General features: G+C 37.5%; 1 protein-coding gene across 2 annotated transcripts in view; it reads left to right on the top strand.

The window, feature by feature from the left end:
• NECTIN3 (nectin cell adhesion molecule 3) overlaps positions 1 to 23,069 on the top strand; it is a 123,524-nt gene extending 100,455 nt beyond the window's left edge. For both annotated transcript variants that reach the window (XM_074332178.1, XM_019711639.2), the window contains exons 8-9: positions 13,714 to 13,776; positions 14,600 to 23,069. In XM_074332178.1, the coding sequence (XP_074188279.1) occupies positions 13,714 to 13,776; positions 14,600 to 14,779 (243 nt within the window). In that variant the 3' untranslated portion in view covers positions 14,780 to 23,069. The remainder of the gene's footprint in view (positions 1 to 13,713; positions 13,777 to 14,599) is intronic.
• Positions 23,070 to 23,519: the final 450 nt, after the last annotated feature.

Below are 23,519 nucleotides of genomic sequence, written 5' to 3'. Positions count from 1 at the left end.
ACTTGTAGTTGTTAGCCTGTTTTCGGGGCAGGTACAAAATAGCCAAGTTCTGTTTGGCCATTTAAATTATGTGTGCACAAAGATAAAATGTTATTTTAACTGTTGTTTACTTTTAGCAAGCCATGTTTCTTGCCTCTTAGAAGAGTAGCATCTAGTAAGAACATATTACTATGTAAACATTCAATACTGACACTGTAGGGTAAGTGGAGGACAGAAAAAAGATCTTGGACTCATTTTATTAGCTAAGCAACATATCTCCATAGGGGGAGCCCCTCCTCTTGCATCCCCTGCTTCACTTTCCTCCTCAAACCACAGGTTGTGATCATTCATTCTAATCCTTGACACGTCCAGTTGTGCTTAACGCATGCGCTTGGATTCCAGCTCAAGGTGCTTTTGTGCAGGTTGCTTAAGACTTTAGAGCTTGTGTGCAGGGAAATGCCATACTGCGATGACAGTTACTTCTCTAATTCAAATAAAATTGCCTACTTTAGGTTTAATATTTATAAAATGGGTGTCTCTGAAGGTTAATACTAGCTTTCTATAGCAGGTTATTTCTCTTTCTGTCCCCCCTTCTTTACTGTTTGTTATTAGACTCTCTTCAGGAGGAGAAATAGTGTATGTTACCTATATTTTCTTTTTTCCTTTCAGGAAAATGGTGAAAAATACCATTCAATTAAATTTAAGACCCCAAAGAAAAATACATGTAATTATGAACTAAACATGTTCAAGAGATTCTTATCCGGTTTCTGGGATAGTAACCATTAAGCAAATGGATAAAGACTTTTCCATATTTCATCCTCTACCTTTTAGTTACACCCTCAATAGAAAAAGTAGATTATTGATGGGAAATGATTCCTGTATTATCTAACCTCTCAATAGGAAGGAATACAAGGGTAATGGTCTTCCGCATTTAATATACTGCCTTTTGTTTCACAATCTGAAATAGGTTCACTACTGAAGATTTGAGGAGGCTCTTTGTAGGTTTTTTTTTTTTTTTAAATCCTTTTTGCCAAGCATAACATAAATTATTAACCACATAGAAATATTTACCGGAGTATCTTTTCAGTGCCACGAGTTAAGGAAATTAGAAGCTGGATTAAATATGAGATTTGGGAAGGCCCTTATTAATGATTTCTAGAGAGGAATTAGAGTTTTTATTTTAGCATGTGAAATTTTAACCATTACAATATGTAAGCCAGAAATGGGATAATGTTTACTCTGAAAAGACAACTTTTCACAAGGTATTATATTTCAGTGTGATGGATAATATCTCTGTGCTTAGTGGCCTGGGGTGCAATACTCTGTCTGATACAGAACAGGCAATTAACATATTCTATGAGGGCATTTGGGTGTGTGGGTGAAATTACATTAACAGCTCTGAATTGAAGGTTTGTGGGCAGTTTTGGAGATAAAGTGGTATGAGTGCGTAATCTGGTGTAGCATTCGGGCAAGGGGTTGAAGAGCAAAGATGTCCATTGTGACAAGGACACCATAAGTCTGGTGTTACAGTGTGCAAGTATTTATTAGTTATGGAAAATAGCACGTATGAATGCATAATCATTTGAATTGTGCCCTGCAAATGGGTAGGATTTATAATTGGGGACATCTTAGCATTGCATGTGGGTGTCTAGTTTGCCTACAAATAATTTTCCATCACCTTTATCATCTGTCTGCTTTAATTAGATATTTTGCTTTGCATACATATTACAATTGAAGTGAAGTATCACTTTCTTGTATATTTTAATGTAAGGATGAAGTGAGACCAAAACCAAGATAAGAAATTTCATTAAAATATATCACATCAAATTTCACTTTGAAAAATTAAAATCTAGAATGTATACTCAGTAGAAGTAATGAAATTTATTTACCAGTGATAAGAAGCAACACTGACTTCCTTTTGGATAAGATAACATTTTCAACAACAACTAGGCTGTTATAATTCTGTGGTGACTTAAGAAAAATTCAGTGCTACATTGTAGGATAAAATGTCCAATATTCTTCTGTCTTATAAATAAATCTTGTGACTTACGCCTACATTTGGAGTTTGTCATGAGGACATTCTGTGGTCCTTTCTTCTTTCCAATCTTTTGCCTCATTTCAATCTTTAATATTATAAATTTGGGAACTGGATATTGCATTTTAAAGTACTAATTATATCTGCATAGTATAAACAAACAATAAAACAAGAGGAAAATGTTCTCTAAACTAATTTTTCAAAGTATTATAGCAAATAACCATAGGCTGGGGCAGATAAACACACACACACACACACACACACACACAACAAACGAACAACAGAAAAACCCCAAAAGTCTGCGAGTTTCAGACTGCTCAAAGAAAGCCTTGCATTTGTTTTCCTTTATATTTTTAAAATTTTTATTTAATTTATTGGGGTGACATTTGTTAGTAAAATTACATAGGTTTCAAGTGTACAATTCTATAACATATCATCTATATATCACATTGTGTGGTCACCACCCAGAGTCAGTTCTCCTTCCATCACCATATATTTGACTCCCTTTACCTTCTTCTACCATCCCTTCCCCCCCTAACCCTCTGGTTACCACTAAACTATTGTCCGTGTCTATGATTGTTTGTCTGTCTTGTTCATTTTTTGCTTTCAGTTTTATATCCCACATATGAGATAAGTCATATGGTTCTCAAGTTTCTGTCTGACTTACTTCACTTAGCATGATAATCTCAAGATCCATCCATGTTGTCACAAACGGCAGCATTTCATCTTATGACCAAGTAGTATACCATTGTGTATGAGTATATATACCGCATCTTCTTTATCCAATCATCTCTTGAAGGACACTTTGGTTGTTTCCATGTCTTGGCCACCATGAATAATGCTGCAGTGAACATCGGGGTACATATATCTTTATGGATAAATGTTTTCAGATTTTGGGGGTAGATACCCAGGAGAGGGATTGCTTGACTAAAGGAAAACAAATGCAGTCAGAGCACTTGACTGCATTTGTTTTCCTTTAGTTGAGGCTGGAGCCCAGGTAGTAGATGAAGTAGCTGACACCATAGTTTCTATTTGACCAGTTCAGGTGAAGATAGCCCAGAGCAGGGGGCAAAGCTGGCAAGTACTGAACATCGCCAGTCTTTCCCCTCGTTTTTAGTCCCTATTCTCCTTTCAAAAGCTCATTGTCTCCCTGCTTTTCAGTCCCTTTCTGCAGTCAAGCTAAGAACAAACAGGATATACTCAAGATAGGCAGTCTTGTGCGATGGTTTAGGACACAGACTTTGGAATTACGTAAACATGAATCTGAATCTTAGCTCTTATGAATTTGGGAATATTGCTTCATCCCTCTAATCCTTAGTTTCCTCATCTTTATTATAGGAACAGTAATAAAATTACCTCAATGAGATAGTATAAGACTATGAGCACATTTAATGCATTTTGTACAATGCCTACCTTAAGGGGCAGAGTGTAGGAGAAGAATGTGGTTCTTCAGTTAGGGATTCAGACCCCAAGGTTTCTAGTCCAACTAGTACAGGTTTCCCAACATGCTCTAGCATCCACGACCTCTGTGGGGACCACTGACTGAGAGTCAGAACAGATCCTGTGCATGGAGAGTAAGTACATCAGCAAGTGTTTATTGAATATCTACTCCGTGATAGCACCATATAAAGTTTTCGGGGAACCTCCCTGTCAACCTTGTAGGGGGTCAACAGGAAAGGATTTATAGGATAGAATGCATGCACAGAAGATATAAGGGAACCTTACTTTCCAGACATTGAGAAGGAGGACTTGTAAGCAAATAAATCTCAAGTCTTGGGGAATAAGATCAGACAGACTTTATACATTTAACCTGTATAAAATGTGTAGTAGCAATCTGCATCTATCATGATTCACTGTAGATACTAGAGAACTAAGAATTAACTAAAAATTAATAAGAAAACACTTCTAAATTTAAAACAAAAAGATTGATTAATACTGCACCCCTTTGACATTCATAGAGTATACTTCACAGGCTTTTGAGAAATCCTACATTCCAAAATACCTCTTTTTTTTTTTTTTTAACCCAGAGTTGAGAATAACAAAGACACCTTGAAAGATGGATATTGAGCAGTTGCTAAGCTCATTAATGAGCTAAATAATTACCCCATTACAGAAACCTCCTGGGTCTTGATTCAGATTTGTCTCAACAAAATTACAAATTACTATCTGTCATAACCTTTCTAAACTCACTCATGAATGGTTAAAACCAGCGATGTTAAATCTGTGAATGCCAAGGATCTACTATAATAAGAGACATTCATGTGAATGGCTTACCGTTACAGGTAATTATCGTGGAGAACAGTAACAATTATGTATCTCATTAAACAAGTACCTAATTCATGTTATAAATCTGGCTTGCTTAGAACACAATCTTTATAGTTTTTGTTCGTGCAACACGGTCAGATGCTCTCATGACTATTAAAACAGTGAAAGGGAAAATTGACCTTTGGTTCAGTTTGAATAATGTTTTATAAATCTTTCAGAGGTTCTTAGTAGACAGGAATGTAATATCCTTTATGCCTTGAGGATTCCATACAATGTGAATTATGTATGGTAGCCATTTCTGTATGTGTTACTCCTTTAGTGTGGTGAAGTCATCTCTGTAGATTAGGAACTTAGTCCCTAGAACACAAATAAGCAATTGGATACTATAGCTCAGAAACTCCTGTATCAAAAACAATCTATTATAAACTATCGAGAATTTTACGATGTACTTGTATCATGCCAGATTCTGGACTGTCAGTGATTATTCATTCTCATTCACCTCCGTGTGTATGGTCCTCCACAATTGAATAACTATGATAAAATGGAAAGATACAGTTTTTTAAAAACTCAACTTTACTGAGATACAATTTACATAACATATGCCCTATTATAAGTATACATTTGAAAGGCTGTGCAAATACACACATTAACGTAACCACTACCCCAAATCTAGAACCTTTCTATAACCTGTAAATTCCTTGTTACACCCCCTACCACTGCCACTCCACCACATACTTCCTGCTTCAGGCAACCACTAATGTGATTTCTATCGCAATATATTAGTTATGCCTTTAAAAAAAAAAAAAATCACATAAGGGGAATCATAGTGTGCTCTTTTGTGTCCAATTTCTTTTGCTCAGCATAATGTTTGAGATTCATGTTGCATGAATAAATTTCCTTTCACTGCTGAGTAGTATCCCGTTTTATGAATATAGCCTAATTTGTTTATTCATTCAACTGTTGAGGGATCTTTTGGTTTAAGGTTTTGGAATATTATGAAAAAAATCTTTAATTTCTTTTTTTGTAATATCTTTGTCTGGTTTTGATACCAGGGTGAGGCTAATCTCTTAAAACAAGTTCCAAAGTGTTCTCTTTTCTCTCGTTTGCAGAAAGAATTTAAGGGTAGTATTAGTCCTTTAAAATGGTTAATAGAATTTACTGGTGATTCCACCTGGACCTGGAGTTTCTCTGTGGAAAGGATTTTAATTGTGTATTTCAAGACATTTGTCCATTTCATCTAGGTTATCAAAATTAATTGGCCTCAAATTTTTCATAACACATCTTTGTTGTCCTTTTAATTTATCTGAGAGTAGTAGTAATGTCACCATTTTTGATATTGGTTTGCATTTTCTTCTTTTTTCTCATTAGGGTTTTTCCAATTTTATTAATCTTCTCAAAGAACCAACTTTTGGTTTCATTAAGTTTGTTCAATGTTTGTACATTTATTTGTTGATTTTTTACTCTATTTCTTTCTACTTTTGTGGATTAATTTGCTCTTCTTTTTTCACATTCTTAAAGAAGCTTAGATCATTAATTTGAAATCTTTCTTCTCTTGTAATACAATCATTTAAAGCTATAAATGTTTCTTAAAGCACTTCTTTGTTTGAAATACCACAAAATTTGATATGTTATGATTTCATTATCATTAAGTTCAAAATATTTTCTAGCTTCTCTTGTTATTTCTTTGGCCTTGAGTTACTTAAAATATATTGTTTAATTTCCAAACATTTTGCAGTTTTGCAAATATGTTTTTGTTATCGATTTCTCACTAATTCTGTTATAATTAGAAAATGTATCGGTAGGATTTCAATCCTTTGAAATATATTGGGACTTCTATTATCCAACATATGGTCTATCTTATTGAATATTCCATGTGCATACAAACAAATGTATATTCTGTTGTTGAGTATAGTATTCTAGAAATGTCAATTAGGTCATGTTGGTTGATAGCATTTTTCAAGTCTTCTTTATACATAATGATTTTCAGTTTACATTTCTATCAATTACTGAAAGAGTAGTGTTAATTCCAACCATATTTGTGAATGTGTCTATTTCTCCTTTCAGGTCTGTCTCTTATTTATATGTTTTGTATCTTTCTTACTGGGTACATACACATTTAGGATCGTTATGTCATCTTGATAAGTTGATTTTTTTTATTATAAAGATTATTCTTTAGTTCCAATAATTTTCCTTGTCCTGAAATCACTTTGTCTGTTACTAATATACCTGCACCAGGTCTTTAAACTTTTTTTATTAACCATGTTTTCATGGTATGTGTTTTTACATCCTCTTAATTTTAACCTATCTATATCTTTATATTTGTAATGTATTTCACATAGATAACATCTAATTGAGTGTTGGGTTTTTTGCCCAGTCTGAAAATACCCCTCTTTGGTTGCTATATTAATCTATTCTTATTTAATATACTTATTGCTATAGTTGGATTTAAGTTTACCATCTTATTTGTTTTCTGTTTGTCCCATCAGTTCTTTGTTACTTTTACCCTCATTTCCTGCCTTCTTTTACGTTAACTGAGCACTTCTAGTATTTTTTATCTCTTCTATTGAATTATTAACTATACTTTTTTGTTTTACTTTTTTAGTGATCTCTCTGGAGTTTAGCATGTGCATTTTTAACTTATTACTATCTACCTTATTATATAACATTATACTACTTTATGTATCATATAAGAACTTAACATAGTAGTATTCCATTGTGTATATATACTATTCGGCAGTAAGAAAAGATGATATAGGAACATTTGTGACAACATGAATGGATCTTGGGAGAGTAATGCTGAGTGAAACAAGTCAGACAGAAAAAGCAGAGAACCATGTGATTTCACTGATATGTGGTATATAAACCAAAAACAACAAAAGAACAAGACAAACAAATGAGAAACAGAAACTCATAGACACAGACAATAGTTTAGTGGTTGCCAGAGGGTAAGGGGGGCGGGGGGTGGGGGTTGGGAGATGAGGGTAAGGGGGATCGAATATATAGTGATGGAAGGAGAACTGACTCTGGGTGATGAACACACAATGGGATTTATAGATGATGTAATACAGAATTGTACACCTGAAATCTATGTAATTTTACTAACAATTGTCACCCCAATAAATTTAATAAAAAAATTAAAAAAAAAAAAAAGAACTTAACATACTTCAACTTCCTACCTCCCTTATTATTCTTATATATTTTATTTATTCATGTTATAAACCTGTCAATACATTCTTAACATTTTTGTTTTGAATTGTAATGTATCTCTGTAAAAATTTTAAAATTCACGAAGTTTTGTTTGAAATCAGTTTTTATCAACCTGTGGAACTTTCCTGTAGCATTATTTATGGTACAATTTGCTGACAACAACTTCTCTTAGCTTTTGTTTGTCTGAAAATTTCTTTATTTTACCTTCATTTTTGAACATTTTTGTGGAATATGAAATTCTAGTTTGACTTTGTTTTTCTCTCATCACTTTAAAGTTGTAGTTTTATTTTCTAGCCTTGTGTTTTTGTTGTTATTGGTGGTGGGTTTGTTTGTTTTTTTCTGGTAAGAAGCCAGTGACAGTTCTTTATTTCTCTGTATATATTGTATCTTATTTTCCTCTTTGGCTACATCTTGGATTTTCTTTATCATTAGTTTCCAGGACTTTGATTTTGAAATATATTGGCATAGTTGTATGTTTACCCTCCTAGAGTTTATTGAGCTTCTTAGAACTATAGGTTTATCTTTTTCATCAAATTTGGAAAATTTTAACAACTCTTCAAATGTTTTTTTCTGTCTTCCTTTCCTTCTGTGATTCTAATTATAAAAATGGTAGATTTCTTGATATTATCCCACAGATTACTACAGGTTTTTGTTTTTTTTCAGCCTTTTCCCCTGTTTTCTGTATGAATATTTTCTGTCTTTACTTGTAAGTGCACTGATCTTTTCTTTTTTAGTGTCTATTAGGGCCATGCAGGTGACTTTTTCATTTCAGATATCATATTTTTTCTGTTCTAGAAGTTATCTTTGGTTCTTTTTCATAATTTTCAAGTCTCATATCATGGGCATATTATCCTTTTTATTCTTAAACATATTTAGTATAATGGATGTTCTAAAGTTCTTGTCTACTAATCCCATCATAATTGTCATTTTTGGGTTTGTTTGTATTTACTTTTTTTTCATGTTCAATACATATAAATTCGACGCTGGACATTGTGTTATACTGTCAATTATTTGAATTTTGCTGTCATTGCTTAATAAGAATTGAGTTATTTTCTGAAAGTCAGTTAATTTACTTTAAGATCAACTTGATCTTTCGGAAACTGGTTTTTAAGGTTTGTTATTGTGGTTCTAGAATAATCTGTCCTCTAGAGCTACAGTATCCTTACTCATAAGATATGACCCTGGGGTCTCTGCTTAATGTCTCACATGCTCTGTGAGATTCTCCTTCACTTCAGTACCCGGTCCTACAGATCACAGCCACCGCAGCTTTCCTGAACTCTGAACTCTTGTCTCCACACGTCAGCAACACCCTGTGTTCTTCTTGGGTTTTCCTCTTCCCGAATCAGCAGAAAAGTCAAGGTTGTCAGAAGATTACTCTGTGTGTGTGTGTGTGTGTGTGTGTGTGTGTGTGTGTGTGTGTGTGCCATTCTCTGAGATCCCAGTGCTGTGCCGCACAGTTGTCAGTGTCTGAAAACTGTTGTTTCCTATATTTTGTCCAGTTTGCTAGTAATGTATGGCAGGAGGGCTAGTCTGGTATTAGTTCTCCATCATGACTAGAAGCAGAAGCAAAAATGTATCACTTGTCAGTATAAGGAAGAAACATTAGGGCAAGATCATGTTGATAGGATGAAACCCTTTTAAAAGCTTTATGGAGACAGGATCAGAAGAGAGAAAGAATGCCAACAGATTTATTGCATCTTGTAGAAAATAGACCAGGAGAACAGTGCAGGTCGTGAAACAAGTACTCAGCTCAGAGAAAATTACTGGGTGTCCTGTGACCCAGCAATTCCAGAAACTTACCTATTTAGAGTTCAGTGGAATGTAATTTCAACGTGAATCCTAGATATGAACTTGAAGTTCTGAAGCAGGGAGGGAAATGAAACAGGATTCCCCTGGTTACCAGTGGAATTGAGAGAATAATAAAAGCACAAATAGAAGCAAACTAAAAAGGAAAGACTCATAGAAATGTTGTATTATCTAGGATTCAGTGTTTCTTGATAGGCATGAGGGCAATGTATAGTAATTTTCTCCATCCCTTAGATTTCGTGCAGAATCAAAGTAATTAAGTAATATACTTATTATTCATACATTCTTCATATAACCTATACTCTGAGATTCTCTGTCTCCATAAAAAATAGTGTCTGCACATTAAAATATTTGGTTATGTCTGATGTGACAGTGGAAAGTTACTCAAGGATGTGACAGGGAAGCTTAGCAAATGCTTGAATTGGAAAGGCAGCAGTGGAGAAGAGACCAATTACACCTAGGTGTGAGGTTGTAGGGTACTTAGTCTATCTTCACTCATTGAAATTGAGGTAAGATGGATGGCCCTTCAGCAGGTAACGAGTTTTAGGTATCTGTTCAAGCTGAGGTTTTGAGAGGTAAGTTAAGGACCTTTTAGAATTTAAGAAGTTGAAGTTTTATAGGTATTATCCTTCATTTCTCTCAAGATGAAATCATGAAACAAGATAGAAGACCAAAAGAACTCAGAGTTGGTAGTAGTTATAATGGATCCAGGTGGACAATACCAGAGCAAGCAGAGTATCCAGAATTATTGTAGACCTCCTGACAATAGCAACTTGAAATTTTGGTTCTGTCATTACTGAAAATAAGTCTTAAAAACTCTGAAAGCTCTCTTCATGGAATTTTAAAATATTATGTAGCTGGAAACTGGTTAAAATATAGTACATAGTAAAGAGTGAAGGTTTTGGCTTATTTTTTGAGCCAGAGAAGGTGAAATATTTATTAAGATAACATATACTAAAACTTGAAAAAGTAGTGTTGTTAGCACCTTGGAAATCAGGAATGTAAATCTGTATGACTTTAGTAAATCAGGAAAATGAATACGGGTTGTAGCACAATAGAAATTGCTGCCAGATAGTATATACATGTAAGTAGGGAAACCAAAATATGTAGTAGATTCAGAGTAACCCAAGGCTTTCTAGGAAAAAAAAGCAAGAATAGTGGAATAATATATGCAATGCAGTTAAAGTAGTATAGATTAATTCATTGCCTATATATTAAGCACCAAATATATGTGAGATATTATGCACGACATTTTGCTATACACTCTGGTCATTAACTTTAAAAAATCAGAACATGCAATATTTCAAATAGTTTGTGGACTAGCAGAAAAAGAATATATGGACCCACCCACCATTAGATTAAATGAAGTTCCTTACTTGTGGGAAATTGGATGGCCACACACTGTAGAGACAAACACACATGCCTTTCCATAGCCCAATTCCTAAGCAGGGAGGGTGGTATACATCCTTGGGATGTGTGGGGCTCCTGTCTATAGAAACAGTTTGATTAAATACTGTATTACAAAAGTCAAAATCCACGGGCTCATGGAGGTGTAGTAATTTATGAATGAAGGTCTACAATATTGGATAGAGAAGAGGAACTTAGGCATTTGTTTATTGTCCATGTGAAGATTGTTCGTGGTGCCCAGACACCATTTTTCCTGTTCAAGTCTAGGAACTCTTTCTTCTTGTCTTTTATTGTCAAAGTTACTACTTCCAGCTAGTTTTATATCTCCTACCATGAGAAAAAGGTAGCAATGCTATTATTACTCATAAAGTCATGGCTCTTTGAAATCTCTTTGTATTGAAACAAAATAGACAGATTTTCCTGCCTCTAATTCCCCAGTACTATTAATACTGGTTATATTGTTACTCATGAGTGTGTCCTCTATGAATACTGGCTTCTAAGGACCTAAAGGTGGTTACTGTGTTCCGTTGGTAATGACCAAACACAGATCTTAGAGTGTTCAGGGAAAGTGTGAATGACAATTTATTTTCTGGAATTAGGAATGTTATAGCATAACAATAGAACAGCATATATTCCAATCAAGTCTTCTCTTGAACTCTTGTTTTTAGGATCTGCTCTCTTTCAGTATTTCCTGTACTCCTGCTTTCCACACAGTGCCTCCAGCAGGAGAGAGCCTCTTGGTTTTTCTACAGAGGAGCGTCTGATAACCCTGCCTCTTGTCAAATTAGATACAGCAGTGATGTAGAGTGATTTCTCAATGACCTATTAATAGAAGGTGAACAGCAACAGGGATAATCTAAATCAGCAAATAAACAAAAGAAAATGCTAATTTTAATTTTATGTTTTTTGTTTTTTTCCTAAGCCTATTCTCCTTGAGCCAGAACCAGGTACATAATTTGTGATGCCTAGTGCAAAGTGATAATGCAGGGCCCCTAGTTTTAAAATTAAAAATGTCCAGATGGTAAGACTAGGTACCTAGATCAGAGATAAGTGAGGGGATTGGCCTCATGAGATGTGTCCTCCAGCCACCTGCCACATATGACATGAAGCAGAGGGGCATACACTCCTGACCCCAGACCCCTGCAGGGACAGAGGACGGCAGCAGTCACTGGACGGGGAGCAGGGAGGGGAAGGTATTGGGCAGGAGGGTACAGGATGGGAGGGTCTAGAAAAAACTCAAACACGAGCTATAGGAGGCAGGACTCCCTTAAGCTGAGGCTACAAGTCCCTGAAGCATGCTCCATTGTCCCATTAGACCACTTACAAAATATATTCACAAGGAAATTAAGAAATCTAAAATGGCAACCACAGAGTTACATTAAACCCCAAAGTGGGACCCTTGTGAGCGCTAGGTCCTAGGTCACTCGTCCATGAAGCTGGCCCTACTTGGACTTTTATGTACTGTCAACATCAACTGGTCATGTGGAAAGCACGTTAAACTCCTGCAGAACACAACAGGGGGAACAAATTTGTCACTTCATGTATAACATGGATAATCCTGACGTGGGATATCAAGAATTGGTAGTTTAGATTTCAGTAATTTCATTGGTTAATTGTTGACCTCTTAGTATTTCTAGAACCACAGGCTAGGGTGTGGGGATGGAGGAGAACGGCCAAGAAAGGCTGTGTTTCCTGGGCTTGAAAGATACAGACATCAGGAACCGTAAAACAGGTGGAACATGGTGTGTGCTCTAATGGAGATATGAACAAGAACAATAGGGAAACTGAGAATAAAGAAAGTAATTGGTGGGCATTGTGGAAAGCCTTGTCCAGGGTGGGGGGCGCGGGGCACGGGGCAGACTTCAGTCAGGCCAAGATGGATGGGTAGTATTTCAATTACCAGAGACGACGGGACAGACCTTCCAGACCAAAAGGATAGAATAAGAAGGACAGTAAAATGGAGAGCATGTTGATAGATACGCCCGTGTGCTGGACTTTCAGACATTCTTCTGTTGTATTTATTGAACATCTATTTTCCGGGCACTGAGCTAGAAACAGGAGATAGGAGAGTATAGGATTAGGGAGCAGACAAGTCCATTTTGTATCACAGTCCATTACTTCCCAGCCGTGTGGCTGAAGACAACTTACTTAACCCCGCTAAGCCTCAGTTTTAGTCATCTGTAAAATAAAGATACCCGTTTTATAGAATTATAGTGAAGATTAAATGAGATGTTTATAAAATACTCAACCAGCACCCTCAATCTAGTGAAGGAGACAAGCAAATACACAGATAACTATGATAGGACATGCTATGAGAGCACAGAAAGGAGAGTGGCCATCTCTGCCTGAGGGTTTAGTAAGCACTAGGGTTCCCTGAAGAGGTGATGTTTGACAAAGGGGCTGAAGGCTAAAGGTGCGTTTGTGTAAGGCAAGGGCAACTGAGAAGGATCCTTCTTAGGGTTTGAAAATGATGAAACCTGTTTATGCTCTGGGTGGGGCCTGGGGCCAGGGAGTAGCTGCAGGAAGAAAAGGGTGACCATAAAAGACATATATAGATAAGGACAAAAAATAACCTTTCATTAGCACCCCAAACCAATTTTAGCTGATTCAAAAATAGCAGACTTCTCCACTGAGCAAAGATGAGAGAAGGCCTTCTGTGCCAGTTCTCCTTGAAGTAAGATGTAAACAAGTTTGCCTGAGAGTTTCTGTAGGAGAGATTCCATATATGGTTGTTTTTTTGGTTTTTTTTTCTTCCAGAAGAAATCTGGAGCCAGGAGAGGGAGGAAACAAGGGAGGGAGGAGAAGAGAGAGAGAGAGAGAGAGAGAGAGAGAGAGAGAGCCTCTCAAGAAGTGTACTTTTCCTGTCCTCATCTGGAACGTTTTGCTTAGTTGGCAGACATTTCACAAGACATGATTTGCTCTTTCAAAAAGGAGTCTTAGTGGTCTTGGTTGATGTGTTTTACCATGTGCTTGGTGCTTTAAAGGGCATGCCTTTTTCTCTCTTCTTCCTCCAGACTGAACATTTGCCTTTGCAGACTCAGTTCAAAGAAAAAGAAGTTGGCTGTCTGCAGCAATCTGTGAGTAACGCTGTCCTGTTGTCGGGGTGCGCCCAGGTGGAGCCAGTGGCCACCGTGTTTATTAAAATATCATCTGATGTCTATGAAATTTCATTTTATTCACCTCTGCTCTCTATGCATCTGTAGTGTGATTCTGTAAAGTCCCTGAGTTTGCTTATCCCTCTTAGAAGCAATGAAGTTTTATGAAACCAATAACCAGGTAGAGGGATCAGTACCAGAGACATCAGAGCAGCATGTGGGGTTCATTTTATGGTGTCAGCTGTGACCCAAGGTCACACAAGGAAGAAAGGTCAAGACAAGAGGGTAATTTTGATAGTGCTTATTCTCAGTCGTGTTGGGCATAAGGTCCAATACCAGTTCGTTTCGCTATGTCTCTTCCCTAACTCCCCACTGCTGAATCCTGAGGTTTCTTTTGGGGTTTGGCTTTGTTTTGTTTTGGGTTGTTTGACTTAATTCTCTGTATATCCCATGCACTCATTTCGAGCTTGAGGCATGCTGAGGGACTCTTGAAGTCAAGCCTTGTTCTTCTCCAGTTTACCTTAACCAATACTAACTCCAAATTTCAAAACCCGAAACTGAGTACAGTCCCCATTCATTAGTCACCATTTATTTAGGAGCTGCCACCAATCTTATTCAGGTATTGAAAGCAACAAATGCCTGAAAAATGATAATCTGTTGAACTTTACCTTGCCATTCAGTGGTTTGTGAGATAAGCAATCAGGGACACAGATGGTAATGAATTCTATTCTTGCCTGTTTTTACCACAGTGCTAGAAAAATGCAAACAGCTGTTCCACTAATGTAAGCAATGTTTGAATTTTTAGAATGGAGTAAATAGCAGGAGATTTGACTATGAAGATGAGAATCCAGTGGGGGAAGCTGGGCGTCAGCAGATGTACCCCCTTTACAATCAGATGTGCTACCAAGACCGAAGCTCTGGCAAACGTCATCAGAACGAGGACCCTGAGAGAGTCTACATCAACCCGCGAGAACATTACGTGTGACTTCCCTTTGTTTTCCAATGGGTGTTCTAACCAATGTCATTCTTAGATTGGGGAGAGAAACCCAGGTCAATAGTTATTATTTTACTCTCTCTCATATAAAACAATCCCAGTCTAAGCGTATCAGAAGTTGCGATGAACGCCTTGGAGCCAATAGCGAAGTTCTTTCTTTCATGAATATTTGCTTCGCCACCAGCTGTGTTTGAGAACTTGACTATAGCTTTGTGCGTTTCTGTGGGGATGGTGTTTAACTACTAACATTTGGCCTACAGTGGCACGTTCATTTAAAAGTAGAGCATCTGCTTGTGATGACAGCAGTGATTCTCCAGAAGGAAAGGCCCCAGCTGGGACCGTTCACCTCGCCGGGTCTCAGGCAGGCCAGCCTGTTCATCTGTAACTCAAAGGGGCAGAAAAAGGAGTTCAAAATCCATGTCACTAATTATTTAGTTGGGATTTGGCTTTTCCTGACATGGCTTCATATAGTTGCAATACCTGTGTACAAATAAGAAGCCTGAGGAAAGAGGCAAGATTTCTTCTGTATCCAAAAAGCAACAACACAAGGCGGTTTAAACCTTCAAGCCTGTAGGCTTTAGACACTTATGACCCTGCCATGTATATGTTCCTTCGTGATCACTGCGCTCCCGAGGGATGCCCGTTGTTTGCCCCGTCCACGTATCTGCCTGCTCTTCCTTAGCAGGGTGCTCACCAAGGCCTTTCTCCTGTTCTGCCATTGTTCCCACAGTTCTGTTCTTTCCTAGTCTATTTGGCACCTATTAAATTCTAAAAACCCCGTCTACATGGTGGATAGCCTTGAGCCTTTTCCTTCTTTTCTGTGGTATTGTATGTGACAGGCTCAGCTTTCACTACTGAAATTTCTTTCAGACGAATCCTATCCGCACTGGCTTTCACTCCCCTCTGCATTCTTCAGAGTACCTATTGTCCAGGTTTTATCTACCTCAGAAAAGCCTGCTGGAAAATCGTTGTGAAATAACTCCTGCTCTTAAAAGCCAGGTAGAAAATTTGAAAACTTAAAAAAACACACACACACACTTCAGTGTGGCATATATGCTTACCACACATGTTGTCCTTCACCCCTCCTCCCACTTTACCTGATCAACAACAAGAAGAAAGATGCTAAGAAAAGTGCATGATATCGGGACTGACTGACCAGTGAATCCTGCACCACTCTGGTGCCTGCCATTGTTCGTCTTGAGTTTTCTCCTTTTGCCAACTTTTCCTCGCTGAGATTCAAGGTAGTAATCAGAGTCAGGTGAGCAGAGGAAGGAGCACAGGTAGAAATGTCGACCACTCTCCCTCACATCGTAAGGAAAGCATTGTTATATTGTGTGTTCTGGAAGATGAGAAGTACTTCACGGATATAAAAAACATTACAGATTTGTCATGTATTAGGAAAGAGTGACATATGCACTATGAGATAGTACCCATTTCCCCACGTAAGCTTCAAGAGAACAGGAGAAAACACAGATTTCTAAAGAGATACCAAAGATACGTTGAGATTCATGTTTTGCTGGCTCTACTTCTTGTTTGGGGGTTTGTTTCCTTTTCTTACTGGCCACGCTTTGTCAGACAAATGTTCCTGTTGATCTACAGTACTAACACACTCCCTGCCTATTACCGGGTGACCAATGATTCTGGGAGAAAAGATGCTTAAATTCTAACTCAGTGCTTTAGCTAGGTAATTAGCGAAAAAAGCCATAGTTACATGGTATCAAAGGGTAAATTCCTAGGACCCTCATTGCTGTATCACTGTGCTACCTCAGAGCTAGCGTTTACGCCCTTTGTAGCAGGCTGACACAGAAAGAAAATATTTGACTTTATTACTTGGAATCCCATCAGGAAGTTAGTGTAACGGAAGGTGTAGGAATCCTTGCAATTGTTTTCCAACAGAACAATGATTCTGGTTAGAGCTCTTCTTGACAGGGAAGTGTTTTATAAATACTGGATGTTACAGAGGAGGGGATACTGGAGTGCATCACCCTCTCTGGAAAGCTTTAAAAATGTCTTACACATTGAGGATAGTTTCTAGGGTCCTGCTGGGAAACAGGTTGTTGAATGAATGTCACAAAAGCACACCCAGGACCTAGCACGGGGTAGAGATGTCTTCATTTGCACTAGGGAAAGAGAGTTGGAAGAGTGGGTTTCAGGAGCCCTTTGACCTGCCTTCAGCACCTTCCCTACCAAGAAGAAGCTACGCCTGCATTTTCCGTATCCTTAGTGTAGTTATGGAAAAGAAATTGCAGGATGTACGTACCTCCCTCACAGCCAGCTTGTTCAACATCCTCTTTGCCTCTCTGTCAGCTATGATAGTTCTTTAACAAACTGGTAGATTTTATAGCTGTTGGCCCCTTGCATGGGTCATGGAAGCTATATAATTGCTTGTCCTGGTGCATCCCATCTGTTCTCTCTAAATACTGTGTGGAATAAGAAGAAGTTTTAGAAGGTTTTGATCAACCAGCCCCCTCAACCAAAATGTACCATCCAAAATTAGCCTGTCAATCTCTAAATGTGGAGCCTAGACTATGTGACGATAGCCATTTAAATTTGGAAGTTAGACTCTTAAAGGTCAGTGAGTGAGGCTTAGGGATATAAGCCACAGTTGATACCAGATACTCTTCTGGTTTACTAAAACACTGAGACAGAAATAAATCCCAGAGCGCTTATCCACTTGTGGTTGCGGCTTTGCATTTCAAGGGGGAGTGTGCATGCTCCATCTTAAACACGCAGCCTTTATTGCCTATTTTGTAGGCAGCCCAGGCTCCCAGAGTGTGCAGGGTTGCTGCAGTAGCGGATAACTAGGTTCTTTGCAGACCACGCTAAAATGAAGCAGCTGTGCTACTTAAGATTGGTCTGGCATAATGGGATAAGAATTTATATTAATTTTTAAATGGCAATGATTTGTTCTCTCTTCTGTGAGGGTTTCTCTATCCCTGGCAACCTTATATGTTCTAAATTTGAAGAAGTCCATGCCATTTGGGGCATGCAATACAAAATTCTTACCTGCGTTAGGTCGGCTTCACTGTAACATGCCCACAGTAGATACGAAAGAAATATGCAATAAACTGAATTAACTGGTCCCCTCATTAATTTGTTATGGCCTTGTTTACTCCTAGGGATGATAGTTTCTTTATCCATCTTTGAAAATGATTTCCTGTCTTCTTTCACAGTAGTCTAAAATTCACTATTTTGATTTTTATCGTGCAGTCTTGCGCTGCATTGTGATGGTCTCCCCGTGCTATTTTTTATATACAGTAGAGCCTGTCTTCAAGCCTCTTATTCCCTGGTGTGTAGAGGATAGATCATTATACCAAGAATCAAAAGAACAGATTCTACTCCCACTTTCACCCCTTTCTAGCTGTGGAAACTTGGACAAGTCACTTAACCTGTCTAGGGCATCAGTTTCCCCTATCCGTAAAGCAGAGATTCTAACACCTTCCCCCTCGGTCTCGCAGCAGTATGGGGAGAGTGAAACAAGATAATAATGGATGGGAAATTGTAAGTTCTCTTCAAATGCAAATGCGTATAACTTTATTATTGTTTCATGTTGAACCTAAACTCCCAGTATCCTTGCCAGCATTTAGAGTACCACACTGTCCCCAGGGAGAACCAAGTGGCAAATGAAAATCTCAGTTAGACCTAATTTGAGTTAGACAAATGTAAGTAGAAGACATTCCTTTTACTACACTGAACATTGGTCGTATGGAAAGCTTGATAGCTGGACTTTAGCCTTTCAAGCTTTGCCAAGAATTGAAAGTGCATGTTGCTATGACTAGTGGTTGCTTTTGTTTTACAAATTCCTGCTAATAACAGCTACCATTATTGCGTGCGTCCTGTGGATAGGATTCCAGGGCAGCACCTTACGTGAATCACCCTGCTGACTAGAGCCGAACTCCTGCTTTGTCCCCTTCTTAGGAGCCCTTGTGGGGACACAAAGGTCACACTTGTACACTGCGTACTCTCAGATCACGCTTATCATCGGTCACTGTTACTTATGTTACAACTGCTTTTGGAAAGTGGTGTTAGGGAAGAGGTCTTTTTGAATTTTTTTTTTCTTAAATAAAGGTATAAGAGGGTAATGGAAGAAAACCATAAGAAATGTTGATTAAGGTGAAAGCAAGTCCCTATGCTTGTTTTTACTTAGTTTTTGAACTTCTCAAAATGTTCAGAAAGTCTCATATCAGGTTAACCATAGCTGCAAAAAGAACCAGCCAAATAATCAAAACGACTCCATTCTACTCGGTGCGTTTTGTTGGGCACAAACTCCTAACACCTCTTCCCCAACTTCGTTCTTTAATATACTCATTGCTCTGTTTAGTTTGTTTCACCTTTAGTTTAGTTTAGTTCACCTCTGTTTAGTTTGTTCCCAGGGTGGTGGCACTCATAGTAGATAGTTAGAAAGAAAGACGGCTTTGGGAGAAAGGCAGAAGCATAGGAAGGGTGTGAAGTAGAAATGTCACCTGTGGCTCAGCTCTGTGTTTCTCTTCCTTCTGTGCCTAACTGACCAGGTCCTTTACTCTCGGGCTGTTTACAGTTTTATAAAAGGACCAGGAACTTCCTTCCAGTCCTTCTGTTAAACTAGAAACTGCTATTTGTAAGCCTATTCAACTAGACACTATGACTGGATTAATTTTACTGCACCTGTAAAGGTGTTTGTGTTTCCTCCTTTAGAGAAAATTGTTATCAACTGGACATGGCCAGTTTGGTCACTTGCAATTATTAGGTTGTTTTTGGTGGCCTTCCGTTGGTAGAGGTGGGTGAGGGCTGTAGGTCTCTGCCCCACAACCTTACCAGGTGGTACTTTACACTGAAATCAGGCTTTTGACCATTTTCTGCATCATTCATGTTTATAAGCATGCAGGCACCAGAACAGATCGTATAACAGTCAACCTGTCCTGTAAGCTTGAAAAAGTCCCAGCTCTGTTCTTTTTAGGGAACCCAAAATATCTTAAGTAAAGGGGTTATTAGAAGTGAATCCGATAATGTTCAGGCAGATTCAGTGTCAGGCAACCCCATTCTGTTTAAATTCTAGATACAGAATCTAGGAATCCTAAAGCTAGTGTGCTTGCTAGAGTCTCACACCTGTTCATGGAAGGGCTGGAGTGCCCTGTGGTATCTGGACCAATCCACATAACCTTAACACCACTAATGTGACCATGGAAAATAAACACTTACTAACAAAGTCTCTGGCGTTGAGCTCCAGGTAAAGCCTTTGTGGTAGTAGCCTCTGAAGGGACTAGAGTTTAAAATGCTAAATAATAACCTTTGGAGAGTGTGTTCCCAACTAGGTTACTTCAAATGTTAACTAACTACTCCCAGTGTGTAAAGACTAATTAGCATATGCCAAAATAATTAAAATGCATGTAGTATAACAGAATTTGTTAAGGATTCCTCACACTAGGGTGAGTTAGATGTGTTCACTGCTCTGAAGTCAACCATGTGCTAAATAGAGTCTCCCTGGCATTTTTCCTTAGTGACAGCCTTTTCCTTCTTAGGGGTGTGTGTGTGTGTGTGTGTGTGTGTGTGTGTGTGTGTGTGTGTGTGTTAGAGGGAAAACAAGGTGACTTAAAATTTGCAGTTGAAAAAAGTTTTGCAGTTCACATGTACAAGAGAAGCCTTACATCTGCAAACATCTCACTATTTCAAGCCCATTCTGTATTTGCTTTAACATTATCTCTAAAAAATGCTTAGAGATAGGAACATGCAGGCCATATTTACCTTGACAGCCGAACTGTAAAATGTTAGGTTTATTTCTACTCCATTTCCATTGTTAGGTTAGTTATTTTCTACTCAAGTTGTGATTTAATTATGGAGAGAATTGTCAAAAATTCAGATGATACTAAACATCTTTTTATCATACGTTATCAATTGAGACCATGGTGTGGAAATTCCTTCTGGATCTCACAGAGAAGGAAAACCACCAATGACAAAAGGATTCTCTATTCCATTGGTTGAGAATAAATCCCTTCTACTGGTTCATTACCCAGAATATTCTAATCAGTGTTTGGGGGCTACCGCCAAGATATATAGCAAATTACATATCTCCCTACATGAAAACATACCAGTTATAGTCTGTGAGGTGTAGGGATAAATGCCTCCATTTCAGGGGAACAGATGTTGCAAGTATTTATGGAGAAGAGCAACGTCCATGAGTGGAAAATGAGGATGGCCCTGTCCTCTAAGTGCCCCCATTCTATAGCTGTATTGTATACAGCACACAGTTTACACAAGAGGCATGTCAGTTGGACCCAAGGAGTCTTGGACTTAAAATTATTATTAGGTTATAACTGCCATCCCAACCAATTTTCAATCAACACAAACCAGCTTTCAAAGATAATTTCAATCTTTCATGCCATCTAGAAGTGGGAGACCAAAAAGTTGCCTTTTGAAGTTTTTCCCAGTGCTACCATTAATGTTTTTTATGATCAGGTCTCCTATAGTCTAAATTGGGTATATTTATGATCATGGCCTGGGATTTAAGTGTGAAAGTCAGTTAGAGGAGATCATGAGGGAAAGCCTCCCTGGGAAGCCAGACCATCCGATTTGCTACCCTGGCTTAGAACTGTGGCTATCCTGCTGCAAATATGTCTGATAGCCATGACGATGTGTTTCATGTGTCCCCTCTAGAGGTCAGAAATATACTTCAAACATTCTTAATGTTCCTTAATAGCTCACAGTGGACCTATGAAGCCCAAGGTTGCACGTGATTTTCCAAGTAAATGGGTGCCCTTGTTTTGGTTTTCAATACTCTTTCCAATAATGACCAGATTTTGGGGTTATTTTTTTGTTTGTTTGTTTTTTAAATCCACCCTAACACAGCTAAATTAAATTCCTCTCCCCAAGTCATGCTGATGGCTCAGTGTACATCATATTTTAACTACAAGCAGCAGTATTTTGTCCTAAATGCATTAGTTTGCACTCACCCACACTGTGGCTCATTTATGCCTCTGCTTTATCACATCTTATAAGAAATTATTGCATCTATTCCCGTCAACTGAGCATTTCAATACCCAGAAGTGCATTTGTCATCTTAGGTTTCATTGTGTACTTGAAATTCCAAGTCGTTTGTAAAAAATGTTAAGTAGGTGGTGTTGCTACTGGATCCCTGGATTATTCCATTCGTCCATCCAGAAAAGTTCCTGTTTATCCTCTACCTTCTGTTTCTATTCCTAAACCAATGTTTTAAGACATAACATCTGCTCTAGCCTATTCACTCTTCATGTGGTCTTAACCTCTTCTTTACTTCTCAGTTTCACCCCCTGTAAGTTAGTACTCTCTACCTCACAGGGGTTTGATGGAGGAAAAATAAGATGTTTAATGATTGTCTTCAAGAGAGGTTTCACCTTGGCTTAGAAATGAGAAATTCTATAGCTATTATATTTTTCCTGTTCTTGTTTTGCTATTTTTTATTTCTGAAAAGTGATCTCTGTTTGAATAGGCTCTTTACTCTGGTTTTAACTTTCTTCCCATTAATCCTTTCACACTGAAATTGTCCTCTCTACTTTATCCACATTCTGAACTTTTATTTTACTTATGGAGCCAAATCTAATTCTCCCACACCAAACCCCACATACTTTTACTTCCATCATTAAACAAATTAATGTCTTCTGTAAAGAGGCATCTATCTGGCTGTGGACACATGACGTCAGAAGCTAAGAGGTCTCACTCTAGCCCTGACCAGATCTCACCATGTGCCTTGGTTCTCCCTGTATAAACAAAGGTTAATTCTGCTATCTCACAGCACCTGGGTGTTGTGAGGCGTGACTAACGAATGGTGAATAGTATTTTGCAAATGTCCTGTACTTTGTAATGCATAGTGAATAATCTGGAGAATCTTCAAATAGAAATGTGTTTTTGTATAACTCAGTGCAGAATACTAATACACCTATTGTTTCTAAAAAAATGTTTTGCTAACATGCACTTCCTTTTTTTAGTGAAAATTAGTGTCTAGTCACTTGAACTATTCTATTTTGATACATAGGAAGAAATCAATAGTGTGTATTATTCCTTGTCAGAAAATTCCCAAGTTGTATTTTAGGTGTTAAAACTGAAAGGGCTGCATAACAATGTAGTAGGGTAAGGAGGAGGATTCTAGCTCAAATGTGGCAAAATATAGAAATATGAAGATTACCTTTGATTTTGAGATCATATTATAAATAATAAATGTTACTGTGGTTGTTTTTAGGTATTCTTTAAGTTACCAAAATTGTCTTTTATTTTTGCAGTTTTGCACTCTATGGTTCTTGACATGTTTTGAATAAAGGCTTTATCAACTAAAGTGTTTTCATTTATTTTATTATCAATAAATCAATTATGATTAAAGTACATATACAAATTAATTACCTAATTACATGACTGTAAAATTCACGATTTAAAGAACATCTTTTATAGAAATAGTAAGTTTTATGTGGGATCCCCTTTAAAAAATCTTTTAAGAATAGTAACAAAAGTTCTTTTATACATAAGCAGTATTGGAAATGTTTTTTAATACATGACAAGTGACGTATTAGTGTAATTGCTTGGGAAAATTACTTAATACTTTTTTAATGCAGGCTACATTTATTCCATTTAAAGAATTTTTCTTCATTCTTGATTAATCTTTAGGTGTTAAAATGTCCTTCCTTTTATAAAATGATTTTGGTGCTAGATTATAACTTTTTAAATGTGATTATTTACCAAAAAAAAAAACCACACAAAAAAGACATCTATAATGGATCCCTGAATTTTG

The sequence above is a fragment of the Rhinolophus sinicus genome, linkage group LG01, assembly GCF_036562045.2.
Source record: "Rhinolophus sinicus isolate RSC01 linkage group LG01, ASM3656204v1, whole genome shotgun sequence".
Classification (NCBI taxonomy): domain Eukaryota; kingdom Metazoa; phylum Chordata; class Mammalia; order Chiroptera; family Rhinolophidae; genus Rhinolophus; species Rhinolophus sinicus.
Note: the sequence above shows the minus strand (reverse complement) of the source record. Positions and strands in the feature narration are given on the sequence as shown.